Genomic DNA, 23,779 nt, shown 5'->3' with positions numbered 1-23,779 from the left:
AAATCAGAAATAGTAATAATTGCCTATATAAAATGGAAATACTAAAGTTTAAACCATGAGAATCTTTGAAAATAATACATATGTGCATACAATGATTGTCTTAGATCAAAGTCCCTGGTTTGAGAAGAAGTTTGATTTGACATTTAGTAACTAAGCCTTTTTTTCAAGATGCTGCCTTGACACAGCAAAGCCATATACATATCAGCTGTAGAGTACTTTGGCTTTTAAATGTTAAAAAGTAATAGGAGCAGATAGGTGCCTAAAATACACTTTTATAATAGGAATGAAAAACAGTTTAATAAATTCACATTCAATTTCTATTTGACTGTAAATATATAAAGAGTTTTAGTTATGATGTGCCTGTCTCACAAAGTATGATTATCTAAATAAGCACTTTTAAAAAGGAATTCCTTACTTAGCTCTGTGCTTTCTGTAAAATACTGCAAAACGGTGTGCATCTGCAAGTTAAAACCCTTATAGACAGCAGGCTAAAGCTAAACAGAATTTGATTGCAGACCTGACTATGTTTTTCTGTGTTTTGTCACCAGAAACATGTCATGCTAGAATGTGCTCAGGATTTTTTGAACAGTCCATGAAAGGTGACAGGGATGTTAATCTCCACTTCAGCCCTGGCAACTTCACTCAAGTCCTTGGCATTCAGAATCAGAAGATAAGCAGGCTTTTGTCCTGCCCCAGGGCTCACCACCACACTCAGAACTACACCTGTTAATGAGAAGTTAATAAGGCAGTGTTGAATTAAAAATAAAAAAAAGCCCAGAGCCATAGATTAAATATCATTGAAATAATACAGGAGACATTACACTCACAAATAAAGAAAACCAGATGACATGATAGCTTGTTCTGACTCTTCTGTCACCTGGCTGTGTGGCAACCATGCAAGTGAAAGTGTTAGTTGCTCAGTCGTGTCTGACTCTTTGCAACTCCATGGACTGCAGGCTGCTAGGTTCCTCTGTCCATGGAATTCTCCTAGCAAGAGTACTCTCTTGCATCGCAGGCAGATTCTCTACCGCCTGAGTCACCAGCAAAGTCCATGGCAACCATGAGAGGGATGTTAAATTTTTCAAGTCCCCTAGACTATAAGCTCCAGGAAGGGAGTGACAGTGTCCTTTTTGCCCACCATTGTATCCTGATAGCCTACCACAATGGTTAGAACACAGTAAATATTCATTGAATTCTTATTTAATGAATGTTTCTGTGTTTTTATTTGTGTCATAAGATTTAACACCTGCTCTATTTATTGCAAAAAATGTTGTGACAATCAAATGAAACATATATTAAAGACTTTGAAAACAGTCAGGTATATTATTTCTACAATTTCCAAGACCTAGCTTGGATGCTTACTTCTATCAAACTAAATAGGAACAAACTTTTTGCAGTTTTAACTGGATGCACTGCAAATGTAAAATCACTTAGTGTAAAATGGCTCTAAAACTCTTTATTCTATTCATTTCTCTGTGGTCTCCCATATTTTAAACCCAGAGAGTATCACCTACCCTGCTGTCCCAGCTTTGTAGTTGAGTGTATCTGAATTGCTGTTTTATAGACTGTTGCTCTGGATCCCCTTCTAGCCTCAGCTTACTAAAAACAAAAACTAGAACCAGAATCTCAAAGCCTCATTCTCTTGGATCAGTTAGAATATTCAGTTTCCCTCCTTAGAACCCTATTTCTTTTCAGAAATGTATCTAGGTCAGGAAAGGCAAAACCTAGATAGCATGCTGCTCCTTCTTCCTTCTCGCCTCCATCTAGAGCAGATACTGATATTCCATCGTGACACCCAATGGTGCTCTAAGCATTTTTCCAACAGTACCTAATGAAACCTGGCCATAAGATAAAACTATTTTTCAAACATATTTACATTCTTTAGTGCTGTCCTATTCAATAGCAGGAAGGATTATTTTTGAACATTTGGAAATAATCAACATAACTGCTCTCCTAGTGAATTCACTATATGAACTCCAATGAGAAGAGAGGGTTCAGACACATCTATTACTCTCATTACCATCATCTTCCTCCAAGGCATCTGGGTGAGAAACAAAGATAGGTTCTGAGGGGTATGAATCAGGCTCTTGCCATACCCAGGTTTCTTTAGTTTTGACGTTCAGCTTACAGAGCTGCTTATAAGAAAGAAAAATTAGTCAATAAATTAGTCAGTCAATATGCTTTACTTGACTTACATATGATTCAAAGTACCGTTCAAATATTAGGCAGAGGAATTAATTACCCTGTCTGGAACAAAGTGATTCAAGCCAAGTCCATATGCATATGTGTAGGGTTTCCCACCATACTTCTGGTAATTGATTTGAGGAAACTCAAATGCTACAAAATAAAAAAACATGCTTAGGAAAACTCAATTACTCTCTCGGAGTGGAACATTTTGTTCTCTCACATGTGAAGTTTTTTCCTATACCATCTCACCTTGGCGAGGCCCTGAAAAGAGAACCTCAGGTTCCAGCCAGATGGTCTCGTCACTGCACAGAATTGCAGTGGCAGTTGTGTTGGGGAGTGTGACTAAATTCTTGCCTGTGTCAGCCTAAGAAAGAGGATAACAGAAACCTCAGTGAGCAAGGAATAAAAATCAAGCAGCAGGGAGAACAGTTTCCAAGTTTAGTTTCCTGAGTTCTTCATTTCTTAAGTCAACATGTAGAAGAGTCAGTACAGAAAACTCTAGAAGGGAGAGACAAAGAACACGACTGAGAAAGCTGCCCATGTCCGTGTAAGTCACTGAGTGTGTATCACTGGGAAAGTCAGAGATATATAAAAGAAATATAACCTCGTAGTCTTCTCATCTGTGAAATGAGACTGACCTCAAAGAACATATAGGGCCGTATAGGCCCATATAGGGCCCTGAGGATGTGGTTCTGGGAAAAGAAGTATTTTGCTTCACAGTAACAAAGACTTCAACCTCTAGGTATCCATACAATGTTTATCTCCTTTAAAGTTAGCTATATTTTGATTTTATTGGAAAAATATCATATCCTTATGTTGTCAAAAAAGAAAACAAATGAAAAAACTTCTGGACCTGATGTTTTCTAAGATCTCTTGATACCGAAATTGCCCCCACATCATTTTTCAGATTATATTATGAAAGGAATGAATATCATGAGCTCTTCAAAGAACATATGCATTTAGTTTTGCATTAAATACTTGAATACCTGGTTTGTACTAGACTCTATTCTAGGCATTTGTGATATTTCAGAGAACAGAGTTCCTATTGTTATGGAGTTTACATTCTAATTTGGAAAACTATAAATATAGATAAAGTGTTTAGTATACCATGAATGTGAAGAGAAAAACAGAGCAGAGTATGGGGGATCAGAAGTGTGAAGGGAAAGTGATTTATAATTTTAGTAGGTAGTCAGGGTGGGCTTCACTGATAAGGTGATATTTGGGGTAAAACTTGTAGGAGATGAAGGAAGCAATGTAGATATCTGGGGAAGAGCATTTAAGCAGAGAAAACAAATTGCAAAGGCGTGAGGCAGGAGTATTGTCAGGAGTGCTTGAAGAGCATTAAGGAGACCAGGTTGGCTGTGCTGACTGAGCTGGGGGGAGAACACAGGAAAGGAGGGTAGAGGGGTATAATGGGGTCAGACTGGTTAGAGCCTGATGGGTCATTGTGAGGACTTGGGTTTTTCTTGTGAGCAAGAGATGAGCAGAAGAGTTTGCAAGGCTATGATTTATTTTTAAAAGAATCAGTCTGGCTGCTCTGTCAAGATCCCTTTAAGAATAGGGGATATGCAGTGTGAAATCAGGAAAACCAGTCTGTCTTGTAGTAGTCTAGTCAAAGGAAAACAATGGTTCAGACTGGGCTAGTAGCACTGAAGTCAGTGAGGAACGGAAGGCAGAGCAGAGGATTTCCTGATAGGTAAGATACTGGATAGGGAACAGGCATGAAATTAAGTGAGAAGTCAAGGATGGCTTCAAGGTTTGGGGCCCAAATAGTTAAAAGCTGGAGTTGTCACAATAAAGATGGGGATTACTGGAGATAGGATAAAGTTTTTGGTAGGGGAAGAGGAGCAGTTTGAGTTTTGTCTTATTAAACTTGAGATGTTTACTGAACATCAAAATAAAGACTTAGCATTGGCAATAACATGCAAGAATCTTGAGTTAAAAGGAAGTTGGAAGTGGAAGTGCAGGTTGATTTAAGGCATGAGTCTTTAAAAGGAGTGAAAGTACAAATAGAAGCAGGACAAACGGGTGAGTCCTGGTGCCCTCCAACATTAAAGGGGCCACAAGACAGGAAAGAAGGGATAAATGAAGGGGCAAGAAGAGTCAAGAGAAGGATTTTATAAGAAGGCAAAATAACAGCATGATATGCATGAGTTAATAAAAATAGGAGGAGAGTGAGATATATGACAGAATGGGAGTGTTGTAGAATAATGTCCTGGAGTGGGTGAGGAAGGATGGGAAAGACTAGTTCTGAGTAAGATGAGGGATAATTCAGTATGAGTACAGATGCTGGTGGGTGGGTAGATGTGGTGGCAGGAGTTTACATTCTTTTCTGATTTCTTTCATTTGTTTAGTAAAAGAGGAAACAGAGCCATTAACTGAGTATGAGTGTGGAGGTAGGAAGTTTGAAAGAGGAGGGTGTGAAATACTTAACTAGGAAAATGAAGTTGGGAAATGTTGCAGTAAGGTTTGTGGTCATATATTTAAAAATGGGCCAATTAACACAATTGTGTATTTTTAGCACTTGATTTGAGCCTTAGAGGTACAAGCATGGAGTGGGTGGAGAGATGAATTTAACTAGGATTTATGACTTTGACAAATAAATTCTATAAAGTAAGAAAGTGGCAAGAGAAATGAGGATCTACTCAAGGGGGTGATTACAATGATCATGAAATTTTAACTGAATAAGGAGGGAAGATAAGTCTTCAGGGGAGTGAGAGATGGTGAGCAGGTTCAATAGATTGGAGGTTCTGGTGGGAATTGTAATAGGGTTGGTAATCTTGAAAGGAAAGTCAGAATGTGTCCTGTATGAACCAAGGTTATGAGAGAAGCACAGTCAAAGGTAATAGCAAGGTCAATTGTATGACTTGGGAAGTGAGTGGCTGAGTTAGAATGGAAGACAGGATCAGTGGAAGATGTCAAGGCACTGAGGCCAGGCTGTTGGAAGAATCATCTATGATGTGTATACTGATATCACTGACAGTTGGAAGCAGATCAGGGAGAGGAGTGTGACACTGAGCCAAAAGAAGAGGGAGTGGTGATTGGTACATGAAAACAATAATGAAGGGTTTTATATATATATATATATATGTACACATACCACTTGGGTATATAATTAGTTGAAGTGAGATTTGAAACTGAAAGATTTTAAGGGTGGGCAGAAGGAACAATGGTTTGGAAGCAGCAAAGTGGAACAAGTGTTCCAACTCCAGGCCCAGTGGTACAAGGGCTGGAGGAGAAACTGCTACCCCTGGAAACTGCTGCTGAAGAGACCAGTGTCCTAGAGAGTGTCAGATTTTTTGGTAAAAGAGATAAGATGGAAGGAACCTTCTGAGCAGAGGATAGATGGAATTTTTCTGGTGATGTACAATGAACTAAAAGGAAATAGTGAAAGATTTTCAGAATTGGGAAGAGATAGGAGGTGAGGAATGGATCTTGTAAGATTCCATGAAGTGTGACTTCAAGGCTCTTCATGGTGATGTTGGGAAGCAGAGAGCAGCATGTATGTATATATACATATTGATATATGACTACCTAAAGGTGGCAAAATAAAGAAAATTTTATATATGTCTCTCTCTCTCTCTCCATACAGAAGACCTGGAAATAACAATTGATCCAACACAGTGAGTCCTTATGATTTGTAGCATTGTATGAATTTAGAAAAAAAATACAATTAGTTCAAATGTTGATGTTGAACACTTTACTTATGGGACTGTAACTTTAACGATTTTACTCTGTTGTATCTTATTTTTTCTATTATTAAATTCAGGCTTTTTAATGTAAGAGATCTGTAACATCATCTTTGCTTTCCAAATCAGCACCTCCTTTTCACTCTCCCTCTCACTATTTTTCTTTTTAAAACAGATGTGTTTATCCTCTGATACTGCAAACTCACTTCTGAGAGTCTATCCTATTGCTATATCTGCATATACATAAAAGAACATACATACAAAGTTATTCCTTGTGAAATTATCTGTAACAGTCAAAAAATGGAAATGACTTGCTCAGCAGTGAGGGACTGCAGCATATTGGTAAAAAAGTACACTGTGTGGTTGAAGAAAGTAAGATCTTCAATATATATTTTAAAATGAAAATAAGCAAGGAATAAAAATGTGGATATAGGAAGTTACTTTTTGTGTAAAAAGTGGGAATAATAATTCTATATGTTGGCATTTTTTAATATTTTCATAAACAAACAAATGCAAAGGAAAGACATTAAAAGTTAAACATAGAAGTGAAGAGGAATGGTATGGAATGGATGCAGAAAGAGGTTGGAGTGACACTTTCAGTGCAAACCTTTTTAGATTATTTTGATTTTCTGACCAATTAAATGCACTGCCTATTCAAAAATAAGAAAGATATATTAAAAAATATCACCATTATTTCAATCACTAAACCTGAAGCTTCAGTCATCTTATACTCTTTCCCTTCCTTAGTCCTTCCTTCATTTTTTAAATCTCTTCTTTCTCTAATTTATGATCTAGTTTTCTCTTCATTGCCAAACTTTAAAAGTACAGGCTATAGTAATTGCTACCACATTGTCACTGTGGCTTGAAACCTGATTTCTTCCTCTCTCCCTATTCTCCTAGAGGTCACTAAATCTGGGTTTTGGCTCCTTTTTTCAGCTTCATGTTTTTCAGCTTGCCTATACGTAGCAGTGGACATCAATGAAACCCTCTCTTGCTTTGTCAATGTGGCATTTTCCTCTCTTAGTTGTAACTAGGACCCTTTAGTGATTTTTTTTTTTCTTTCTTTTTCTGACTCCTCTTTTCCTACCACTTTCTGCCCATGGGTGTTTCCCCAACTTATGTGCTTGGCTATCTTTTCTTTCAACATTTTCTGGCTGTCAAGGTCTTCATTTTTAAAAATCAACAAATTTGTAAGTTTCTTTTAGAATGCTTACTCCGAAGTATGAACTTTTGCTGCTAGCAATGTCTATCCTCATATATTTGATCATCATTTCAATGCCGATAACTATTAGCTCTTTTCTTCTAAACCTGCTTTGTGTCACAAGGACCTGCCCTTCCACATGAAAGCCTACCAGATATCTTCATGAAGATGTTGTTGATGCTGATCTTGTAATTCTCATCAACAATAATAGTCACTGGCATTGAAATGATGATCAAATATATGAGGATAGACATTGCTAGCAAGAGAGGTTCGTACTTTGTTGTTGATGAGAATTATAATGAATATTATTTAACACTTAGTTTATGTGGGGGACTATATTCAGAGATTGATATTTATCACCTCATTTATTGATCACAAAAATCCTGTATGGTGGATATAGATAAAGAAAATGAAATGAAAGTGCTAATTACTTAGTTTGTCAAACTCTTTTGTGACCTCATGAACTGTAGCCTATCAGGCTCCTCTGTCCATGGGATTCTCCAGGCGAGAATAATGGAGTGGGTAGCCATTTCCTTCTCCAGGGGATTTTCCCAATCCAGGGATTGAACCTGGGTCTCCTGCATTGCAGGAAGATTCTTTACTGTCTGAGCCATGAGGAAAGTGCAGATAAAGAAAAGGGGACGTGAAAAGACTAAATGTCTTGCCCCGAATCATACACTAGAAAGCTGGAAGCCCCGGTCAACCTATGCTTGTCTTCAAGTCAGCCCTTACCCTCATTATTACCCTTTCCTCCTAGTTCTGCAGTTCACGTTTATCTCCCAATTCGCTCAGCCTATTGCACTTCCTATTTCCAAAGGTGTCAACACTTTAGACACATAGGGTCTTGCATGTCTAAGACTTAATTCATTCTGCCATCCAGTCAAATGTAGGATCCTTTTAATTCTATCTGTAGGAATGCTCACTTTTGTCTTTCTGTCGCTACTACCACTACATTTTTCTGGCACCTGAGTAATTTAAATTGTCTACAATCACAGGTCCCTATCTTTCTCCTTCGCTTCCAATACTACTTACACATGACACAGCCTTATTTTAGAAAATCAAAACAGCAAGTGACTTAGTTATTATTTAGTTCAATTTATTTAGGTTTCAGAACGGGCATCTGAACTTTGGGGTAACTTGCTCATTGAGAGACTTGCTCAGGGAAGCTGGACATTTAGCAGGAGAGACAACTAGAAGAGTCAGTACACTTTATTTATACCCAGTTCACCAACTCTGAATATGGCTTACTTCTACTCAAAATCCTTAACTCCCTACCACCTGTCAAATAAAATGCAAACCTTTTACCCTAACCTAAAAGCCTTCAAAGATTACCAACCTATTGTTTTAAGTTATTTTCACCCACTTATCCCACTGTTTTTGTTTATGTTCTAACCAGTTGGATTGCAATCAGTTTTTTGTTGTTTGTTTTTTAGCAATCAGTTTTTAAAAAGATTGTGTAGAAAAAAGAAAAACAGGTTGAGAGTGAAAACTGGTTTCACTTTGATTCTTCACAACTGGATTTTGCTAATTCATGAGCTTCGGTTTCATTTATAAAATGAGGGGAATTGAATTTGCTAATTTTTAAGGTCCCTTCCAGTTCAGAAATTTTGAGCCTTTATGTATAAACACACAGCAGGAGAAAAAATCCTGAGAAAGATGAAACATTCTTGTTATATCTGAAATCTATGTAGAGGGTGGTTACCTTGTCAATATTCAAAGGAAGTACGTATCTCCTAACTTCAGGCTGAGGAGCCTTTCTGGCATTTTTTTTCACCTCTTCCCAGTTCTCACGTAAATTGGCTAAATATAAATAATTATAAACAAATTCAAATCTGCAAAAATAAAAAGTCAAACATGAGGACAGACAATTACAAAAATTTTAGAGACATGATGCATGTCTTTTAAAAGCACAAATGCCTGTCTCTTCTTTAGTCTCCAATCTAGAAACTCCTAAAGACTCAGGTATACTGCAGCCATTTCTGCCTGCTCTGGGTGGAGAAAAGAGTCCTGCTTCATGGATATGTTTAAAAACAGCAGCCTTTGAAACTTTCTGCTCTGTTTCTCTATCACCATTCTGTCTGTGTCTTCAGGGGCTACTGTCTCTTTTAGTGACTTGCTGCTCTGAAGAAAGAATGTCTGTCTTTTTTTTAAAAAAATCAAACCCAGAGTAGAGGCAGTTTAAGGCTCCTCAAATGATCTTGTTAAATTTGAGGGAAATTAAGTTTAAGTTCATTCATGAAGTCATAGAATCTTTTATTTTCAGGTCTGTTTCATGGACCTGAGCAGTTTTCAATCATTAACCATGGTTTTTAGGTTCAGTTTGTGTTTCTGATTACCTAAACTTCCTAAAGCTTTTTAAATCATATTTTGTGACTTAAGCATACTTTTAAAAGATATAACTCAGATTAAATATTGAAAGCTGTATCTCTGAAAACAAACAAACAAACCTGATCTCCAGGAGCAACTGGAGATGTAACATTTATTCATTCAGTGTACTCTCTTACCCTTTCCAGCAACAGAGATCCACAATCAGAAACTCATGGTCTTCATAGGTATTGATGTGATGAAAGAGGTTAAAAGGAGAGGTCCTGTATTTATTATTGATATACTTTTTCCTTTTTTTGTCAGCAATATGAAGCCAAACCTAAAAGTGAGAATATTTTGATGCATTTAAAAAGAAAAAAAGCCTGCATTATGAAACACATATTCTTCGGAATCATAAACCTGACAAATAAATGTAAGACTTACCCCCATGGTTTCATTGGACTCAAAACAATCCATGTAGTTGGCTCCCCAAAGACTCCATGAAGAAAGAAACTTGAATAGATTAATTTTGACTGGTGTCTCCACAAAAACAATATAGTTGGGAGTCAAACCAAAACTGTTCAGAAACAGAAATAAACTTGTGAGTGGGAAGGGTTGATGCTCAAACCACAGAGAAATATGTACACATGAGGTATGCTCAGTTATATGAATCAACAGTGCCTACATGAAATTAATTACATTTAAATTTAGGTTTCTGCAAGAAAATGTCATGATCAGGACTGGTATCAAAGGTAGGCAAAGCAGATCTTTAAACTTGAGTTTTCCTGAAGATTCATAGCAGGCCTTCGAGTTACCTATGGACGTAAGATGGCTTGAATCGGTCACTGCAGGGGAATTGTACAACGATCTCTGACTTGCTTATTGGATCTTCCTTGTCTGAAATAAAGTGGTTTTAAAAGGCTGTGGAACAGCCTCTTTTTTTTTTTTTTTTAAATACAAAGCATTTAGAACAGCTTATGCGAGCAAAGAAATACATTTTCAGATCTTGATTTTTTAAAGAGTTTATTTCCATTTTCTCAGTCACTGGCATTTCTGAGGGAAATTTCATGTGGAGCTGCCATCACCCAGGAAAATCCAAATAGCAGCAGATTTGGAAAGTGCACTCAGTGTGTGTGTGGTAGATAGAGTATAGTGGAGTCACATCTTACTAACTGAAGGTGGGTTCTAAGTCAAGGGAGTAGGCAAAACTTTAGTATGGTCAAAGTGACTTTTACAATCTCTTAAATTAGCTGTAAAGTTATAGAATATGTAGTTTTGTTGTTTGTGGGTGCTAAGTCCCTTCAGTCATGTCCAATTCTGTGCGGCCCTATGGACGGTAGCCCATAAATCTCCTCTGTCCATGGGATTATCCAGGCAAGAATACTGGAGTGGGTTGCCAGACCCAGGGATCAAACCCCTGTCTCTTATGTCTCCTGCATTGGCATATACCACTAGTGCCACCTGGGAAGCCCTTTCTGTGTCAATAGCCTGGTACAATAATTCTTAAGCACATTAAAGTTTATTTGCTACTAAGGCAGTGTCTTTAAACCTTAGTGTACACCAGAAATACATAAAGAGCTTCTGAAAATACTGAGCATGGGCCCACCCTCAGAGTTACTCATTCAGTCTACCTCAGGTGGGGCTTGAGATTTGTATTTCGAACAGGTTTCCAGGTGATGCTGCTGGTCCAGGATCTAAACTTCACAAATTATACTAAGCAAAAACTAAATAAAAATCCATATATACTCAAATAATTATATTAACAAGATCAATATCAAATTTCTTGCAACGAATGGAGGATGAATGTAGAATTCTAAAGAGTACTCTCTTCTGTTTTAGCATTCTTTATAGTCTATATATGAATTAAAATGTTTTGTTTGTAGTTTGGGGAATTAAATACATATAAAATACTGAATACACTTTCATATACGTACACATATGTTTGTTTAAAATCTTAATTGTGTCTGGCACATGGATAAGTGCTTAATAACTATTTGCTTGATTTAAATCTAAATTTGATATGATCAAAGTCACATATACACTACATCTTTGAAACACTGTAGAACAGAACATGGCCACAAGCTTTTTGTATTTTCAATTTGTTATTTCCTACTATGGTGCTATTGGGTATTTGTTCCCTGGTAGGGTGAGGATGAGGATAGTTTTCTGAAAATCTGAAAGTAATTTAACCGTCCATATAGTGCAGTCCTCATATTTCTGATCTGACATCTTGTATTTCCAGTAATTTTCTCACATTATAGATACTTGTTTTAAGAAGAATCAAAGTGGTAAACTGACCTGCTTGTAGTGGTGGGATCTTTACAATATTGTAGGCAATTGAAAAATTTTTCCCAAAGCAATTACCAATGTTGTAAACAGTCCCATCATTTTCAATGTGGGGGTGAGCAGTGGCTCCATTAACTGAGACATAGTTGCAAAGGTCAACCTATGGAAGGAAAAGAGATGTCACCCATGTTAAGAGAAAAACTATATTGTATCTTTGATCCCTCAATCTGACCTCATCATGACCATTTGCACCTTTACCCTAAGTGCACTTTCTCTTTCCTTCTATCTCTCTGGGGTCCTACTTTCTTTCAAACCTGTGGAAGTTCCAACTTTAGTGTAGAGCTCTTCTCTGACCCCCACATTGACCCTTCATGCCTTTGAAATTTTTAAGTTCTCTCTGACTGTGTTCTTCTGTTGATGTAGACCATGCATTTCTCTGTTTGGTTATCTTCCTTTTGTATATACAAGCTGTCCTCAAACAGTGATAAATTTTAATCCTGAAACATCTTTACATTTTCCTTATTGAATTACATTGAACTGCATGTTGATAGTTATTAATTTTCATTTTACAAAAACACAAATTTTGTATGATACAACCTAAATACCAAATCCAGTGTCTTACATGTAAAGGAATTTGGAACTGAAAGAAACCTCAGAATTCTAGTATAGAAAGTCTTAACCTAAATAGACTTCAGGGGAACCATGAATTCCTGGAATTAATGGAAACTTCTGAAGACAGGATTCAGTACTTCAGTTGAATTTGGATTCTTATAAAAAATTCAAAACCATAATCTATCACAAACCTCTCAATTTACCTAAGGAGAACTTGAGGAGTCAGAGAAGTCAAGTGACTTGTCAAAAGATGTAGAGCGCTAAAATTTCTGCTTGGGACCTACTCGGTAAAGATTTATTGAATAAATAATCCATGGTTATATATTTGTCTAACCAAAGTTCTTTCTATTTGATTAAGAGAAAATGTTTTAAAGCTTAGGGAGTTTTTAGCACTCTAATTTAAATATTAGGCAAGACATTAATTCACTCAGTCATTTGTCAAGTACTCGCTGGGCTTCTATTATATGCCAGATGCTGTGTCAGTGTCTAGGAAAACAGATAGTCCTTGCTTTTCAAAATTTCAGTACTGACTGGCAGTATCCAATACTGCAGCCACATGTAGCAATTTAAATGTAAGTTAATCATAATTAGACAGAACTTCAAATTCAGTTTCTCAGTCACATTAGCCACATCCATGTACTCAACAGCACTTGGACAATGTAGATATAGAAGTGTTGTAGAAAGTTCCATTGACAGCACTGTACTAGACAACTGATTGGTTCAAGACTGAGAAGGGAGTACATCAGGGCTGTCTGCTGTCACCTTATATGCCGAGCATATCATGAGAAATATCGGGCTGATAAGTTACAAGCCGGAATTAAGATAGGTGGGAGAAACATCAACAATCTCAGATATGCGGATGATGCCGCTATAATGGCAGAAAGCAAAGACGGGCTAAAAAGCCTGTTGATGAGGGTGAAGGAGGAAAGTGAAAGAGCCAACTTAAGACTAAATATTAAAAAAACTAAGATCATGGCATCTGGCCCCATTACTGCATGGCAAATAGAAGGTGAAAAGGTGGAAGTAGTGACGGATTTCCTCTTCTTTGGCTCCAAAATCACTGCAGACCATGACTACAGCCATGAAATCAGAAGACAATTGCTTTATGGCAGGAAAGTGATGACAGACCTAGACAGTGTGTTGAAAAGCAGAAATGTGATTCTGCTGACAAAGGTCCATAGAGTCAAGGCTATGGTCTTCCCAGTGGTCACATACAGTTGTGAGAGATGGACCATAAAGAAGGCAGAATGCCAAAGAATTGATGCCTTCAAACTGTGGTGCTGGAGAGGACTCCTGAAAGCCCCTTGGACAGCAAGATCAAACCAGTCAGTCTTAAGGGAGATCAACCCTGAATACTCACTGGAAGGACTGATGCTGGAGCTGAAGCTCCAGTATTTTGCTTACCTGACAGGAACAGATGACTCATTGGACAAGTACCTGATTCTGGGAAAGACTGAGGGCAGAAGAAGAGGGTGTCAGAGGATGAGATGGCTGGACAGCATCACTGATGCAATGAACATGAACTCGGGCAAATTCTGGGAGACGGTGATGACAGGGAGGCCTGGCATGCTACAGTCTGTGGGGTCGTAAAGAGTCAGACATGACTGGGTGACTGAACAACAACACTAGAACAATGAGCTGGAATAAGTGTAGTAAGTGCAAAACCATATCTATAAAGAAAAGCCATTTAACCCAAACTGGGAGATTAGGCAGGGCTTCCCAAGGGCGATGACTCCAACTCATGTTGAAAGATGAGTAAAAGTCAGTCAGATGCAGAATGATAACAATGTGTTCTAGGAAGCAGGAACCTTGCTGTAAAGGCATAGAGTTGTAAATAGTGAATGCTGCTTAGGGAAGTCTAGTCATTCAGCATGGCTGTGGTGAAGAGCACACATGGAGAAGGAGAAATAAAAATGGGCCAGCCACAAAGGTCTGTGTTTTAACTATATCTTGGAAACTGTGGGTGCACTAGATGGAATATAGCACATTTATACTTGCATTTTAGAAAAAAAATACTTCTACTGAATTAAGGAAGCTGTATTTAAGGGAATCAGTCTAGAGGCAAAGGTGCTTGTTAGCAGGCTATTTCAGTCATGGTAAACAAATACACAAACAAAAAACTCTCAAAATTTTAAAATTACATTTTTATGTGAAGTTAGGGTATAGTGCTGCTCACAATGAAACTTAACTTCTAATAAAGTCTATTCTGAAGCCATACCATGAACTTCACACTTCCAGTTAAATTACCATGGCAATCTGATACACTGTCAAAGTCAAATGAGTAGTTTAGAAATTTAGTTTCAGAACTTCTCTAAATGATTGACACACACACTCATATGTGGTTACAAACATACATCTAAACCAAGAAAAAGCTGTTGAGAATATGTCAAACCTTAGTAAACAGTCCGTGGGATTATAAATCAGCCTGTAGTATTGAGACCCACTGTTGTGACTACTTTCCTTTCTATTCCTATTACACTCAGTTTCTCCTTCTGGTCCTCAGTTCCACTAGCTGGTCTCCTAGTTCTTTTGCCCTCCCATACAGCTTATGCATAGCTTCCAGATTAAATAACCTAAAGCTTTGCTATACCACTTCTCTGAACAAAAACTTTCAGTAGTTTACCATCAACCAAACAACTTATTCCAAATTTTTGTCCATTATTCAAACTTATAGTTTCACTCTACCCTTGACATGGCATGCTCTGATCACTAGTTTGCACCTAGGAATGCTTTTGTCCCCTAGTGGGGAAGTTGGAAATGTTGGGGAGCATTTGGGGTTTGTGCAATGATTGAGGACATATCTGGTGTTTAGTGGGTGAGACCAGGGATGTCAAACCTCTGCAATAGGTGAGACAGTCCCCATAATGATGAAGTGCCACCTGCCCAGGTGGCAATGCCACCTCCATTGAGAAATACTGCAATTCTAGCCAAAAAAAAAAAAAACAAAAAACAAAAAAAAACAAAACTTTATTCTCCAGTTTCCCACCTCTATTTGTTTGGTCATGGTACTTCCTGTATCTGAAATGTTCTTTTCCCAAATTCAATGAAGTTTTGCCTTCCCTCTAATTTCTAACTCAAATACAATACTTTTAAATCTTCCTTGATCTGCCCCACTTCATACCCTTCAACACTGCTAGAAGTAATCTTTATATGCACTTCCATAGAAGGATTCCTTTTGTGAAAGGACTTACTATATTCTGTGTTCTATTATAGTTAGTTCACCTCAGTTCAGTCTCTCAGTCGTGTCTGACTCTTTGCAACCCCATGAATCACAGCACGCCAGGCCTCCCTGTCCATCACCAACTCCCAGAGTTCACTCAGATTCACGTCCATAGAGTCAGTGATGCCATCCAGCCATCTCATCCTCTGTCGTCCCCCCTTCTCCTCCTGCCCCCAATCCCTCTCAGCATCAGAGTCTTTTCCAATGAGTCAGCTCTTCCCATCAGGTGGCCAAAGTACTGGAGTTTCAGCTTCAGCATCATTCCCTCCAAAGAAATGCCAGGGCTGATCTCCTTTAGAATGACTGGTTGGATCTCCTTGCAGTCCAGGGGATTCTCAAGAGTCTTCTTCAACACCACAGTTCAAAAGCATCAATTCTTTGGGGCTCAGCTTTCTTCACAGTCCAACTCTCACATCCATACATGACCACTGGAAAAACCATAGCCTTGACTAGACGGACCTTTGTTGGCAAAGTAACGTCTTTGCTTTTCAATATGCTATCTAGGTTGGTCATAACTTTTCTTCCAAGGAGTAAGGGTCTTTTAATTTCATGGCTGCAGTCACCATCTGCAGTGGTTTTGGAGCCCCCCAAAATAAAGTCTGACACTGTTTCCACTGTTTCCCCATCAATTTCCCATGAAGTGATGGGACCAGATGCCATGATCTTCGTTTTCTGAATGTTGAGCTTTAAGCCAACTTTTTTACTCTCCTCTTTCACTTTCATCTAGAAGCTTTTGAGTTCCTCTTCACTTTCTGCCATAAGAGTGGTGTCATCTGCATATCTGAGGTTATTGATATTTCTCCCTGCAATCTTGATTCCAGCTTGTGCTTCTTCCAGCCCAGCGTTTCTCATGATGTACTCTGCATAGAAGTTAAATAAGCAGGGTGACAATATACAGCCTTGATGTACTCCTTTTCCTATTTGGAACCAGTCTGTTGTTCCATGTCCAGTTCTCACTGTTGCTTCCTGAGCTGCATACAGGTTTCTCAAGAGGCAGGTCAGGTGGTCCAGTATTCCCATCTCTTTCAGAATTTTCCACAGTTTATTGTGATCCACATAGTCAAAGGCTTTGGCATAGTCAATAAAGCAGAAATAGATGTTTTTCTGGAACTCTCTTGCTTTTTCCATGATCCAGCGGGTGTTGGCAATTTGATCTCTGGTTCCTCTGCCTTTTCTAAAACCAGCTTGAACATCTGGAAGTTCACGGTTCATGTGTTGCTGAAGCCTGGCTTGGAGAATTTTGAGCATTACTTTCCTAGCATGTGAAATGAGTGCAATTGTTCGGTAGTTTGAGCATTCTTTGGCATTGCCTTTCTTTGGGATTGGAATGAAAACTGACCTTTTCCAGTCCTGTGGCCACTGCTGAGTTTTCCAAATTTGCTGGCATATTGAGTGCATATTGATTTGGGTCAGGTATGATCTAAATCAAATCCCTTATGATTATACAGTGGAAGTGAGAAATAGATTTAAGGGACTAGATCTGATAGATGGAGTGCCTGATGAACTATGGCCAGAGTTTCGTGACATTGTACAGGAGACAGTGTTCAAGACCATCCCCTTGGAAAAGAAATGCAAAAAAGAAAAATGGCTGTCTGAGGAGGCCTTATAAATAGCTGTGAAAAGAAGAGAAGCGAAAAGCAAAGGAGGAAAGGAAAGATATAAGCATCTGAATGCAGAGTTCCAAAGAATAGCAAGAAGAGATAAGAAAGCGTTCCTCAGTGATCAATGCAAAGAAATAGAGGAAAACAACAGAATGGGAAAGACTAGAGATCTCTTCAAGAAAATTCGAGATACCAAGGGAACATTTCATGCAAAGATGGGCTCGATAAAGGACAGAAATGGTATGGACCTAACAAAAGCAGAAGATATTAAGAAGAGGTGGCAAGAATACACAGAAGAACTGTACAAAGAAGATCTTCAAGATGAAGATAATCATGATGGTGTGATCACTCACCTAGAGCCAGACATCCTGGAATGTGAAGCCAAGTGGGCCTTAGAAAACATCACTATGAACAAAGCTAGGGGAGGTGATGGAATTCCAGTTGAGCTATTTCAAATCCTGAAAGATGATGCTGTGAAAGTGCTGCACTCTATTATAGTTAAGTAATATATTAATTGATTTCTCCACTTAGATCTTAAGTGTTCTGAAAGTAAAAATGATGCCTTGAAAACACTGGGATGACCCAGAGGTATGGTATGGGGAGGGAGGTGGGGGGGTTCAGGATGGGGAACACGTGTACAACTGTGGCAGGCTCATGTTGATGTATGGCAAAACCAATACAATATTGTAAAGTAATTAGCCTCCAATTAAAATAAAAAATTTATATTAAAAATAAAATAAAATAAAATAATTAAAAAAATAAATTCACAAAGCAAAAAAAAGAAAGTAAACAGCTGCAACTTAATAAACATTGGTTGAAAATGTAGATCTGTTTTACTGAATGCTGCACTGAGACTGCCTCATATCTCAGCAAAATTGATCACTTTCTAATATTACTCACATGTTTCTTTATGCTTTTTCATTTAAGGTATGGCTTTTATTTCTGACTAGAAGTTGTATAAGAAGGTGTAAGATTGGTGCAACACACTTTCCTAGAACCATGAATTTAATCTTTTCAATATTAAATGTGCCAGTTCCATGCTAGCCTATAAAAACCATGAAGAGCAGGGACCATGTGTCTTACTCATTGATGTATCTTTTGCATCTAGCATACATTCTGGTACATGGAAGGGACTTAATACTTGTGTCACAAATAAATACGTTGGGCATTTTATACAGTTTTCCTCTAATTCACACAATAAATATTTAAAATTTCACAAATGAGAAGAAAATTCTGCTTTATGTCACATCGCTAGTAGTTGATGACAAAGCAGGGATTTGAAACTTAATCTATCTGGCTCTCATATTCTTCCAAACAAAATGCACAGTGGACTTAATTCTAAGGTACAAATTCTAAATTCCTAAGCAATATCTTTTGAGCACTGTGTCCTACCTGCTTAATTGTTTCCAAGGTCTCAGGATTAATCTTTGTAATGAAGTTGGTCTCTGTGCAGGCATAGTAATCTTCCCCCACTGGGTAGATATTAACAAGGGCATTGTCAGTAACCTCCACTCCTCGGAAGTAAGAAAAAAACCTGTAGAAGCAAATGGATTTTTTAGTACAGTAACTTTCAAGCCATGAGAGAAAAATGGCTAATGTAAAATGTCTTTAATAACATGCAGTTGGGTTTCAGAAACCTGGAAAATATATTCTTGCAGGGATCTGGGAAAGCACAGGTGCCAAATTCTGTTATGACGATCCTTTTCTCAGTCATTGCCCGTACGTAAGCATCAGTGCGGATGAACCTGAAGGACATTGAGATATGGGAAATGTCACAGAGAAGGGGAATTAGTGTAGTCCCTGGGGAGCATAGAAGGTCATTCCATGTGCCCTTATCAAGAATCATAAATTCACAACATGGAGAATGAAGAGTCAGGTCACTTTCTTGGGGTGACTGAAGGAGAAGGAGACCATGTGCCATGAGCTTCAATTATAAACTTCACAGTGACAGATGAGAAATCAAGGCTCAGAGAAGCTAATGATCGGCATATATGGCCTGAGCCAGAAAATATGGCTTTTCCATATCATACTACATAGTCCCATGGATAGTTCAAATTGGGCTTCTGACTTCCTGTACCCTATGGCTCACCAGCCTACACTGAGCAGGGAGGTATAGAACATGGTATGCTGAATTAGATTTCCTTCAATCTTCCTTCTATTCCTCTAGTGTTTTTCTTTAATTTAAAATTTTATTTTGTTACTTTTAAAAGTAGATATTTTTGAATCCAGTCTCTTACACAGGCAGACCTCCTCAACCATATCCCAGACTAGACAGCATACGTTGCCTAGGGTTTCTCATGTGGAGAGCCAATTAAAATTTGATTTTGTACTTTTGTGAAGAGGAAAAAGTACCAAGGTCTTTAGAAGGCTTTCTCTGACCTCCAAAATAAGCTTTCATAGCTAAATTTTTGCTTGACTTGATCTGTTTCTCTTCTAAAACAGTCCAAGTTATCCCAACTACTTCAAGACTCCATTTATTCTTACTTTTGATGTCTCTTCAGAATGCCTGAAATCTGTGGTGATCAACAAAACCACTAACAGGCCTGAATATTAAAACATGAAACAAAGTATTTATTGTGGTGCTAATGAGTCTTTGTAATGAAGTTGGAGTGATGGCTTAGGGCCTCAAACCTTTTAGCAACCATCTCCTGTTTTTAGAAAACTTATTCCTGGTATTATTATGACATATTTGGTCCTTGCCTGCTCTGTGACACCCCCTCCCTTCTTCCCATTGGCCTTTCTGATTACAAAAAAGGAAAGAAATCAAGCGATACATGGTCTAATAATACTAAAATGACTATTATTATTATTAAATGCTTCTGATGGACTAAGCACTGTGTTCTCATTTTATCCTTGTAATAAACTCTGAAGTAAATTCTTTTACTTCTCCCATTTTTATAGGTGACAAAACAAAGAAGTAGAAGTTAACAACTTGCCAAAGGCACCCACCTAGACAAATGGTATCTAGGGCATATAGGATTTGATGCCAGGCATGTCAGACCCCAAAGCCCTAGTTCTTTGCTGTTTCTTTATCCTGTCCTATAGCTCCCAGGTGTCCATGCAGACTCATGGCCCAGGAGGATTCTGAGTGGAGGTGAGTATAAAGTCTCCTATTGGGTTCAGGAGGTTAAAAAGAACATGTAAGGAGGAGCTGAGCTAGGCCCCAACCCTAGGAAGGGGAGTGGAACCTAGTGTTCTTTACCTTCTGTGGTATGTGACATGTCCTTCTTTAAAGTCAAACTTGTGCAGGAGGGCTTGCCCATCAAACAGGTGGTAAAATGGTTCTGATCCAACTTCAAAGAGTCCTGGCCCACATCGAAGGAGACTGCCGGTCAGCCAGAGGGGGATCCTGCCTGTGAGGAAAGTGAGACACAGAATCTTGTTTCTTATACCTGCTCTTCTCACCCCTGGTAAGGAGCAGTGATTATATAAGCCATCTGGATGGGCAGCCTTTTACTTCTAAAGCTGGCAGTGATTTCCATTCCCAGCTCTCACGCGGAGTAGCTCTCAGGAAATGCCTGCTGGCTGACTCTCCTTTTTCTAGGGAACCAAGGTTGGGAAATGTGGCAGCTTCTCTGAGTTTAAACAAAAGGTTGGAAGGAGACAAGGAAGAACATCTGGAATGGAACGGGATTCTCCATCTAACAGATATTCCCGGCTACCAATACATTTGCATTTTTACCATCTTACTTTTAAGAAAAAATTTCAAATTTCTTGATACAGGAGGGATGGATTAGAAGTAGAGATCAAGATACTAAAAAAAAGATGTGTTGATAGAACAAACCATTTCTGTGAAACAATAGGAAATTGGCTTTTTAAAGTATAGAGCTAAATTCCTTTGAGATATGGGCTATTGTCCAGATAAAGGTCACCTTGCTGTAGCAGAAAGTACACAGGGCTGTCAGAGACCAGGATTCTGCTTCAGGATTTGCTGTGTGCTATCTCTGGGCCTCAGTGTCCTTCTCTGCAAAATGAGGGACACACAATAAAGGTTTTAAGGCCATTCAGTCTAAACAGGTTGTGCCCTTTGGTCCTTGAATGTACAGCATATGGCAGTATTTGTTTAATCCTTGTCAACTCTCCAACCTGAAATGTATTATTTCATACAGCTCAGTTTCAGCAGTCCACTTTATACAGATTTATATTTCTGATAAAAATGTGAAAAGAAGACAGGGCTCACCTATCAGACACACCATTAATTTGGTTGCTTGCATCTAGACTCTTAACATCAGAATCTAGTTGAGAAAGAGCACTGGGTTCATCTTTTCTATTTTCCAGAAGAGGCAATTGGGAGGAGACAGTTTAAAGATGACAAAGGTATAGTCCCAGTAGTTAATGAATTCCAGTTAGGTAGCATTTTTAAAATATATATTTTAGAAAAGTAAAGAAAAGAGGAAATGAGTTCTTGGTATAAAAAGCCCAAATCTCCAGATTTCTCTCTTTGTAGCCCATAGGGGAACCTATGCTGAGAGATGCCAATGAATAAGGAGACAGCAAAGAGATATTGCAACAAAAAAAAAAGAAGATGGCTTCAAGAAAGCTGAGACCAACCTGTAACATGGGCTGTGAGCGGTGAGGATAGTTCCTCCACAGTTTCAAACAGTTTCCTGTAACCACCAGCTGGATGTTCAACTCTGAAATGGTGGAATAATGAGGAAGAAGTTCATGTGGAATCTCAGGGAGTCCATGGAGACAGACGCAGAGCTCCACAAGAAAAGATGCCCTCTACTCAATGCTGGTGTGTACTGCCAGTCCAGCTGGAGCTGAGAGTACAGTGTTTTGGGAGGAGATACGGTGGTGGTGGTAGAAACTGGGGAAGGGTGGCAGAAATGTATCACGTTGGCAAAGGCCCAGGTTGGTTTTTCTCCTTTGATGACAAGGAAAATGACCTCCCTTTTAATATTACAGTGGACTTACCTTCCGCAGTTTTCCCATATTTCTGAGGACAAGTCAACAAATCCCATTATCATTGTCACTTCTCTTCCTGACCAAGTCCTTCCCACAGAATTATCTTACCCTGTCAGTACCCTCAGCTTACTGCATCATTCATTCTCTTGACTCCCAGTCTCATTCCTCTCCCTCTTATGAACTGGGAGACCACAGGTTTTGGGGTCAATACCTCATCCTTTGCTATTCATGCATATTATACCATCATTTCTTCCCACTGTCTTATTTTGTCACCAATCTCCAAGAGCTTCACTACATTTTAAAAGTAGTCAGATAAGAATATTTAGGTCATATATACATATATATATTTTAATGTTCTTCCTTCTCACTTTGGCTCATTATATGACTTCTTAGAGTGAGAGCTCTGACAAGACTGCCTAATTTAGGCACTTATTTTTTATTAAGCATTTACTATGCGCCACATACCATCAAAAGGAATTTATATGCTCTTCATTCATTTAAATATCACAGCACCAAAATGAGGTAAGTATTACTTATCCTATATATGGAAAAGCCTAGACTTTAAAAAGTAATTTGCCTAAGATAACACAGTTAGGAAATGACTGGACAAGAAGTAGAACCCAGGTCTGCCTCATTGAATCTTCATGCTCACTACTGCTTCCAAGGCCCATTCCAAGCCATAAAATCCCACTGTAACTTAGACCTGACTTCTAGATATTTGCTTCAATATGTGTATAGGAAGAAACAAACTCTCCCACCAAGACCCAAGGCTTTTCCTAAATGGATCCTCAGTTGTCTTCAGGAATTCTTGAAATAGCTCATTTACCATCAACGCACTAAGGCATTAATAAAAAAAATCTCCCAGAGATACTTACTGGATGGACATTTTCTCTCGGTTGAGGATTGAGAGTTCTGGCACCAACTGTGGAGTGAGGAAGCAAGTCCTCAGCCAGGGGCCTTTATATGCCTTCTAAATCTCCCTGAAAGGAGAGGTGGCTTTGAGAACCTCTTCCCACCCCCTCAGCTGAGAGAGGGAAAACAGAAGTGGCTTTCAGGACTCAGATACTCCTGATACTTGAGCATTAATTTGGGCTGGCTGCTCGCTTAATTGTTTTTTGGCCATCTTCCAGAGACCTCAATCCTTCCCAAAGAGAACAAGAAGTGGATTAGAAAGAAAGGAGTTGTGTGGGAGTGGCTAGCATCGGGCCTGAGCTGATCCGTGTCACCCCACGGGAACCTGGTATCCTTCTCTGGTGCCTACCTCTCTCTTCCTCTATGCCCTCATCTTTACCCTCATTCACTATTCTTTCACTTACTTATTTTTTAAAATATCTGTTACTCATTATCTATGGAGCAGGCATAGATAAGCTATCTCTGTCTTCACAGATCTTGTATCTCTGCAAGAATGATAAGAAACTAACAAGCTATTCTATAAAATTTTATCAGCGCTATGATTGGAGAAGTATGGAGTATTATAGAAGCACACTGCAGTACCTCTCACCCTCTCTGGTCACATTTTTGACCCCTTTCAGGGCCCATTTCTGACCAGGCTGAGGAATTCAGCTGTGTTCTTTTGATGTGCTGCAGATGAACCCCTTATGATATCCTTGCTTTTCACTAAAGCTTGCCTGAACTCCATGTCACCTTCCTATTCCTTGGTACATATGCTGCACTCAGAAAGTAAATAGCAATATTCCATTCATATTTCCACACACTTTTTATTAAGCCTCAATAGTTTGTCAGCACAAACGTGGTACTATCCAAAGGGCTC

General features: G+C 38.6%; 1 protein-coding gene across 2 annotated transcripts; it reads right to left on the bottom strand.

Moving 5' to 3' along the window:
• Positions 1 to 571: 571 nt before the first annotated feature.
• RPE65 (retinoid isomerohydrolase RPE65) lies at positions 572 to 22,894 on the bottom strand. Of its 2 annotated transcripts, XM_068964943.1 has the most exons (14): positions 22,884 to 22,894; positions 21,652 to 21,734; positions 20,303 to 20,453; positions 18,738 to 18,845; positions 18,493 to 18,634; positions 11,680 to 11,827; positions 10,197 to 10,278; positions 9,826 to 9,958; positions 9,582 to 9,721; positions 8,780 to 8,909; positions 2,437 to 2,551; positions 2,243 to 2,337; positions 2,021 to 2,132; positions 572 to 723 (listed from the first exon to the last, which is right to left on the bottom strand). In XM_068964943.1, the coding sequence occupies exons 1-14, from the start codon at positions 22,892 to 22,894 to the stop codon at positions 572 to 574; spliced, it is 1,602 nt and encodes a 533-aa protein (XP_068821044.1). The 2 variants fall into 2 exon arrangements, with proteins under 2 accessions (XP_068821044.1, XP_068821045.1); XM_068964944.1 differs by lacking the exon at positions 18,738 to 18,845.
• Between the last annotated feature and the right edge of the window lie 885 nt (positions 22,895 to 23,779).

This window comes from Capricornis sumatraensis, chromosome 2 (assembly GCF_032405125.1).
Source record: "Capricornis sumatraensis isolate serow.1 chromosome 2, serow.2, whole genome shotgun sequence".
In the NCBI taxonomy this organism is placed as follows: Eukaryota; Metazoa; Chordata; class Mammalia; order Artiodactyla; family Bovidae; genus Capricornis; species Capricornis sumatraensis.
This window is presented reverse-complemented; position numbering and strand designations above follow the sequence as displayed.